The sequence below is a fragment of the Austrofundulus limnaeus genome, unplaced genomic scaffold (genome assembly GCF_001266775.1).
Source record: "Austrofundulus limnaeus strain Quisiro unplaced genomic scaffold, Austrofundulus_limnaeus-1.0 Scaffold498, whole genome shotgun sequence".
In the NCBI taxonomy this organism is placed as follows: Eukaryota; Metazoa; Chordata; class Actinopteri; order Cyprinodontiformes; family Rivulidae; genus Austrofundulus; species Austrofundulus limnaeus.
Genome location: NW_013952900.1, coordinates 96,661 through 105,333, shown reverse-complemented (window position 1 = coordinate 105,333; position 8,673 = coordinate 96,661). Strand labels below are relative to the sequence as shown.

The 8,673-nt window shown below is 36.7% G+C and overlaps 1 protein-coding gene across 1 annotated transcript; it reads right to left on the bottom strand.

Annotated features, from left to right (window-relative positions):
• Nucleotides 1-1,409: 1,409 nt before the first annotated feature.
• On the bottom strand, nt 1,410-8,021 carry haus8 (HAUS augmin like complex subunit 8). Its single transcript, XM_014025775.1, has 10 exons — nt 7,912-8,021; nt 7,683-7,747; nt 6,089-6,150; nt 5,282-5,402; nt 4,947-5,057; nt 4,758-4,861; nt 4,423-4,581; nt 2,277-2,418; nt 1,877-2,018; nt 1,410-1,720 (listed from the first exon to the last, which is right to left on the bottom strand). Exons 1-10 carry the CDS (start codon nt 7,956-7,958, stop codon nt 1,591-1,593), a joined length of 1,083 nt encoding a protein of 360 aa, XP_013881229.1. The 5' UTR covers nt 7,959-8,021; the 3' UTR covers nt 1,410-1,590.
• Between the last annotated feature and the right edge of the window lie 652 nt (nt 8,022-8,673).

The window sequence follows — 8,673 nt, the reverse complement described above, 5'->3', positions numbered from 1 at the left end:
TAACAATGACTTCTTGTATTTTCCTGCCTCTTTTCCATATTGCTCCATCATCTGCAAAAAGTGAACATCCTATTTTCCAGTATCTTTGAATATATTATTTATCATAACTGAAAACAAAAATGGACTTATAATCAGTGTGCATTGCCAATGCAATGCACATTGTGATTCGTTTCACATCCAAGTCATCTCAGCTTTGCCATGCTTCTCCTCCTGCATACTTTGTCCTAGAGCTGCCATTGTAATTTATATCTGTAAAGCCTCTGTGCCAAATGATGGCTATACCTTATGGTGCCTGTAAAACTTATAGTTTATGAAATATTAATGTTTAATGAATTATAATAGCAGTAAATGGGGCCTTTTATTGATCCAATACTGCCCCCTGCTGCATCTACACAATATGGTACTGCACCATAGTTTAATATTTCAACTCAGTAGTTCAGTGTTTACAGTACTAATATGATTGTATTTTGATGTTTTATTATAATATTGTCTTAATAATGCTCTATTTTTGTAATATTATGCAGTTTAGTGTCAATAATTGTGTTAGCAAGGTAAACTCATTCTGCATACATACAATCCAAGCCCTGGGATTGTCCTCTGCCACAGCTCCTATAGTGTGATGGTGAACACTGTGGGATTTCATTCAGATCAGGGTTCAATCCCAGCTATGAACAAACTGTTTCAGTAAAACTACATAATTTCAGGTTGTTATACTGTATTGTCACACAATTACCCTAATTACAAACACCTGCTGACTTGGCAGGTGTTTGACTGATCATTAGAAAACACATTTGAACTTGGTCACACTTCCTTCTGCAAGTCCACTGCTGCAGGCAAAGCCATGCTGCAATGACATGCTTCATGGCAATGCACACTTGTTTTTACATCGTAAAAACCCATGTCTAGTGCTCCTTTGAGTTCCATTTTCTACCAATTATTTCTGTGACAATTCTTCACCAATTTTAACTTGTATTGTTTTATCTTATAAAACGTTTTTAATCCATTTAAACATTTCACCATTAATGACCATTTTCCTTAATTAATAACCCTTCAACCCACATCGTCATATGCCCTCTATATCAAAAAATACGGCAAAAATACAGCAACTACATTTTCTGTTGATTTGTGCCTTCCTAATTTCATGCTCTAGACTTGGATGCTTTTAGAAACATGCACAAAACATTTGACATGAACAACATACAGTACAGGATTACCTTATAAACGTTAACTAATCACTTGTCTGCCACGGGGTTCAATCCAGCAACCTTCATGCTGAGAAGCAATAGCTCTACCAACTGAGCCATCTAGCAATAATCCATAAGTTAAACGCACTTTTTGCAAATGTTCTAGAGAATAAAATCCAAAAATGAACATTTATTCGGACTGGATTGGCAACAAACAACCAACAATTTTTTTTTCAGCTTTATTAAGTACTTTTAAAAAAAAACTAAAAAATGCACAACATAACACAGCTACAACAAATTCAAATAGGACACACAAAAAAGGACAAAAAAGCAATCAAAAAAGAAGTTAGTTTAATTAACAGGAATGGGGTCATCCAAAGTGCACAGTGTAGCCCATACTGTGGTCTTAATCGCTCTTAGGACAAAAGAGCTCACGGGTTCGTGAAACACCGAGCTGCTCTTCTTCCACGACCTGCTGAACATGGACTGAATGTCGGCAGACCAGTGACGACAGCTCCTGCAGCTCAGAAAATGTTCTAGAACAAAAACCACATAAAACACATTTATGTACAAGTGCAACGTACACAAAATAAAAATCCCAAAGATAAAATAATTCATTATAAAAAGGTAACAGAAAGCAGCCACACCATACTGTAACATCATAATAAAAAAATGTCTTCACATCTACCTACCCTGACAGCTGCTGACTGAGCTCTTTAGAAGTCATCTTCATGTTTCTGAGGCATTCCAAAGAYGTGCTGTTCTCTGCATGGTCTCCCTGTGTGCACTCCTGCAGCAACTTCTCCGTTTCCTTCAGGCAAGCCTCAGCTTTACCTAACCAGGGAAAAAGATGGTCAAAACCGTTTCTGTTAACTACTCATTATTGACAGTTACACAGAACTATTTCATCAGGCTATTTAAAAAGGGTAGAAATACTATTTATTTTGTAATAAAGTGTAGTTGTGCTTTGAACTGAAAAGAACTGGGTCAGATAAAGTGACATATATTAAGTGTGAAACTTTATAGAAACTTTGTTTTGGTGATTTGTCTTGTCGAGGACAGTTCAAACACAAAACAAAGAAGCAGAAGTACCTAAAAATTCCTTTCCATCCCCGCTGATGTAGAAATTCTTAACAGGCAGTTCGTGACGAGTTGTGTCGACAGCAGCTGCAAAACAATTGTAGTCCTTTGTGAACTGCTTGGCTGCTTCTGCTACAGGAGTCAGAGTCTCAATCTGATGAAAAACAAACAAAACTAATATTAGTGGGATGTATTTAATGTATGCAAGCTGTCATATGTATAACGTATACATTTAACATACAGTTTTAAAAGTATTAAAATGTGTTATGTTGTGCATCTTATTTTAAAGCTCTGTCACACTATAACATTTTAGACATATGCTAACTTGTAAAAATTGTCCAACACTAAAGAGGCCTACATTAAAAATGTAATAAAAATATCCACTGTATAAATACTGTAATGCTATTGATTTGAAAACATGTATAACCTTTATGAGTGCGTGTGCATAATATTTTCACAAGTTAAATTGTGTAAACGGTTATAATGTAACAGGCTTTGTGATGAATAGAAATAAATCTGCTTTGCAATAAAACTGCCTTAGCATTTGAAAAATAAAAGATTTCTTCACTTTATTCCTTTACTGTCATGCAGAAAATTAGAATTCAGGAGTGAGAAGAGGGTTGCTTCAGTTCAGTTAATCTCCCTGCTTTTATTAGTAAATGCTTTTAATGACAGTTACTTCATTTCGGTGCCTAATTTTGCACCAWAGTAATAACTGAGTGCAACTTAAGACTTTAAGCTGAATATACTTAACTTCTGTCTCCGTGTAAGATAGGGTCTTTCATTTTATCATTTTAAAGTGATATCATACAGTCAAGTCCATAAATATAATATATTAGATTGTTGGAGATATGAATTTGTATAGTGTGCATTTATGAGAACCGTTGTTCGAGAAGGAGTTGAAGTTTTTGTTATGTTTTGTTATTTGAAGACTATTATTGTTTAAATTTATTTATTTAAATAAAAGGGGCAGATATCAATAAGAATTTTTTTCTTCTTTCTGCTACCTTTCATTTTATCTGTGTTTTTTTTATTGTTTGTTGTATGTATGGCATTTGTTTTGTTTTTAAATTAAATTAAAAAAAATATCAAGTAGGGGTTCACTGTAGTCAATAAGTGGGAGTGGGTGCAGCGCTGTGTCTTCTGAATAAATGAAAATGATTTAACACAGTTGTTTATATTTTTAGCAGCTCTTTTTATTCCACAGCTGACCTGCTAAAAATGACAGATTTTCTTTTCTGGATCTCTGACAGACGGACTTCAATCTCTGAACTCGTAAAGTTCTTTTTTTTAGTTTTCGCTGTCATTTTCATGAATGAACACTTCCTGGTATCCGAGGCAGGAAACGTAGCCTTATATGGTGTTTTTGGGGTGGTAGTTATGCTAATCTCCTCTCGCGTGCACGAGCAGCTGGATACGAACAGGTGGAATTTACGCAGCTCATTTACACACTTTTCCTGAAGATAGAAGAGTTTGTTGAATCTGACGTGACATGTTCGTACGAACCCTAGTTTGTACGAACAAAAGTAAGAGAAATTTAGTATAAGAATACGAACATGTTCTTGCATGAGGCCCAATGATTCTAAACATACCGTCAATCAAAGCATCCAAAGAGCTGAAGGAAAAAAATCCCCCCAAAAAAACAAGCTGGACCTGAAGACTGAGCACCACCAGGGATGAAACCCAGGGTCTGCTGATGTCTTTGTGTTCCAGACTTCAGGGCAAAAAGTGAAAAGCTTGATATATGATTAATAATTTGTCCCATTACTGTTGTCCCTTAAATAGTGGAAGGCACAAATACAAACTGTTGTAATTCATACACTTCAYCTGGTTTGGATGCAAGTACCTTCAAATTAATGCTGAAAGTTGGCAGTTCGAGCACATATAGTTCATGTCATTTCAAATTCATCCAATCTTTATGGACCTGACTGTATACACATGTAGTATATGCTGATAATGAGCCTTTACTTGCATGCAACTCAAATAACCCTTTTTGAGAGTGACCCCACGTTCTTCCCCACATAACAAATAAACTGTCATTTAGACTTGAATGATAAGAATAGTTAATATTTCAGACATTTGAACTGTACTGATTTCTTTCCAATGAAAGTTTGCAAAATTACAATTCAGCAGCTAACCACAGAGGAGGTGCCCTGACCTGCATGTCCAACGTCTCGTTTAGCAGCTTCTTCCGCTCAGCTAGAAGATACTGTTGCTTCTTTTCCTTGACCTCATTACGCAGCAGCTCTTCTTCTCTCATCACTTGAAGGATTCTTTCTTCTGCCTCAGCCTTGAATTTTGCCGTATTGCTCTCCATCTAAAACAAATAAGAGACACAGCCGTATTACTGAAGGGATGCAAATGTGTCAGAATGATTTCACTCAGATACATTTGGTCAAATTTATTACTATTTTAAGTCATAGTGTTACTGAAATCTAGCACTGAAGCAGACACGTTAAAAGCCATTCATTAGAGCTGCTTGTTCCATCAAACCTTCGCTGTGAGGTAGGCTAGGAGAAATGTTTGCATCTCCACAATCTCCTTCTCGTTCTCTGGGTTCCTGTCAGGCTCCGCTGCGATCTCAATCACCGTCTTGTCTTCGAAACACAGATTAAAAACAAAAAGTTTAGACAAAAAACAGTTACAAAACAACATTATTTTTATGGGTTTTGCTCAGTTTACCTTTAATGTCTGAAATATCAAAATCTGGTCGAACGCAGCATCCGTCAGAAAATGTGGACTGCAGAACACTTCGACCAAGAACTGATGGATCCTTTACATGTGACATCATTGCTTTAAGSAAGATAGCATAAACACTGATATGTTATGTTCATGTTAAAGCAGAGGAAACAAATCATTAAAGACCATAGCACTGCTGATGTCACTTAATTGCATTTGCCGTCTATTACAAAAGAGTCAACACTGTTTCCGGCAGGGTGCACTACAGTTACCGATCTAATTTCATTCCATCTAACATGACAAAACAAGAAACACACTCAACGTATAAAAGTACTCACATTCTGCAAGAGCCTGCGGCGCCAGTGAGCGTCGCGGTGGGGTGCCCACCTTTGGTTTAACCAAAACTGCTTTAGGGGAAGGCCGCTGAGGTCCAGCAACTGAATCTGTCAGTGAATTACTCTGAAAACGTAGAAGGGATGCAGCTGAATAAAAAGACTATTGGAGGCAGAGAAACTGAAATCACAGGGGAGGGATTTTAATAGGCTGTTTTGAAAATTTGGCAACCTAGGCCGGCGCTAACTGACATACACTGCCTGGCCAAAAAAAAATTAAAAAGTCACACTCTAATATTTCATTGGACTGCCTTTAGCTTTGATTATGGCATGCATTTGCTGTAGCATTGTTTCAATAAGCTTCTGTAATGTCAAGATTTATTTCCATCCAGTGTTGCATTAATTTTTACCCAAGATCTTGCATTGATGGTGGTGGAGTCTGACAGCTGTGCAAAGCCTTCTCCAGCACATCCCAAATATTCTCAATAGACTYCGTGGAGCCAATTAAAGTGTGAAAATGATGTCTCATGCTCCCTGAACCACTCTTTCACAACTCTTACCCATCGAGTCATTGTCATCTTGGAATATGCCCATACCATCAGGGGAGAAAAARTCCATTGATGGAATAACYTGCTCATTCAGGTAGTCAGCTAGCCTCATTCTTTGAGCACAAACTGGTGCTGAACCTAGACCTGACCAACTGCTGCAACCCCACATCATAGCACTTAGTTAAATCCAGGTGGTGACTTTTTTGGCCAGGCAGTATATAAAATAACTTGATCCATTTGTTTTTCACATGAGAAAACAAATTACCTTTGAGAGTGATGCTTTCTCAGCTGACTGAAGATACCGTGATTTGACAGTCATCCCACTGGCTAGAAATTGATACAAAACATGTATTAAGTAAACTTTGTTGTCCTTAAAGTCCTTAAATACATCAATGCAAATTTATTTACATAGCACATGAAAACAACAGATGTGCTTCACAAATGAGGCAAATGAAAGAATAAAACAAAGAAATGCAGAAATGTTCTRAAGTACCGGTAAGTAAAATGAATGAAAGAATACAGAAATACAACAGACACATCAGCTATAAAAGAATATCAAACTCTGCCACAATCAAAAGCCACAAAGAAAATTTGAGTCTAATCACACTAGAATATTCCCTTTAAAAAAAATTGTAAGTCTTGTAATTATACAAAAAAAAGGCAACATTTGTGCAAGCTGACTTTATAAATGTAAATAATAAAAAGTTCAGACTATAAAAATATCCAGTATGTAAATACCTTACAGCCATGCAGTGTCTCCARGGTAGAACTCGATACCATCGGCTGCTTTGCCTCCATCTGCCCTAGACTCGTCTGCATTTTACCTCTATTCTTGGACTTATCAACAATGCCTAAACATGACTCTTCCTCTTTGATACTCACAATGTCATTATTTTCAGTGACCAACCACTTATGTGTACCATCCAAAATAAGGGGATTCAAGCAGCAAAGTTTTCAGACCTCCAGTGGGCCAAGAACATTTATCATGTAAATTTTGACTGAAACCAGTAGCTTCGTTCAGGACATACAGTGCACACAAGRGTGTGTGCCGGACACTCACACACAGACGGRCAACCAGAGAACAGTATGTCTCCTTGGGCTGAGGCAGAAAAATGTTAATTAGGTGCAGGGTAAACCTTGGACCCCCTTGTCCCTTTTGTTGCATAAAGCAATTCAGACTGATTAAGTCACATTTTAGCTAAACTTTTAATCTGCAAACAATTTGATATATATTAGCTTCAGCTTAAACCAGTACAAAGGTATATCAAATGAAGAAATAAACAAAATAAATTAAATATGCAAGGRTCAGTAAATAAAGCTAATATTTTGCATTTAATCCTCAAGTCCTAAGGCAGATTAAAACATGAATGATTTTATACTACAAAACCCTGTATGAACTATAAAAAGCCCAACTATCGAGTCAAAGTTTGTTACTATAACATGAGGATAAGGCGAGAAACTTGTTTAACATAAAATAAAATTTGGCAATATTTTTAGAATAACTTGTAGATAAACACAAAATCAAACCAGAAGCTCTAATGGATCATCTGTGGATGATCAGAGACATGATTTACTGAAAGGTAAACAAGTTACAGTACAAATGATAGCTACCAACCTAACCAGGAAATGGTTTCTTTCTTTCTTATCTATCTATCACAAAATAATAATGGAAACCTGTTTAACGTTTCGTTGAAACCTTGTGTAATATATAACAAACAAATGCAGTCTGCAATACTATTTTTATAATATATTAGGCCTTTTTGAGAGTGTGGGTGATATTTCCTAAAACAGTGAGAGAATTTCATTGTCTGCTCTGTTTAAAAATTAGCAGAGCGAACGGTCCATCAGCAGATACTTACATTTAACTGTTTTCATGGCAGTCCCACTGTTGTTGGCAGTGCTAGCATTGCGGCCGCTTTTCGAACTGAAAAAAAATAAAAAAATAAAAAAAAATAAAAAAAAATAATAATAATAAAGTTTCAGTAAATAAAAACAGCAGGTCCGTTTCTTTTTTTCCACATCATATTTTAAACGCTATGAATCGGATGTTTAATGACAACCAAGAAACAATAGAACTGCAGTAAATACCTTTTTGAATCAACTGGAGCGTTATAAAAACTCTTTCTCGACGCCATGATGTTTTTAAGCAGACCGCMTGTACGTTACTTTAGCTACACGGGGAGAACAAGAAACGTAAAATCTTCGTTCCGCCCGACGRATGCGCGCGCAGCTACAGTACTTCAGAAAAAGCCCGACTTGTTGCCGTAGTTGAGGCTCGCGGAAATCCTGCAGTTGCAACTTTAACTAGCGATGTTTTCAGCATACTACAACAATTTATCACCTAGTGATAAAATAAGATATGCGGCTAAATTAACAGTAGTTATGGAATACGTCTGAATGACCCGTACGTCTTACCTGAAGGTGAGTGGATCAATGATGAGAAAAAAAGGCGTGATTGAGACACCAAATCTCTATTCCCGGGAGAGCCTGAGATCCTACAGGATGTCTGCAGCTATGTCACTGACAGACATGKTCAGGAYATATTATTACATGATTACAACGTTGAAAACTTCGTGGCTCTGAAGRCTGCGGTGCTACCAAGTCAAAGACAAGAGAAGACGGAGCTGTTTAAAGTCTGGGTCATTGTGAACAAGGAGAACAACTGCAACCTGAGCGCGAACTGCACGTGCACGGCTGGGTATGTACTTTAAAATGACTTAACGTTATAAATTAATATTAAATTGCTTTTAATCTCTATTTAACTTAAATGTTGTTGTAAACATCTCGCAGCTCATTTCATGTGGAAATATTTAGCTTTGTCACCTTTCAAACCGATGTGTAACACATTAT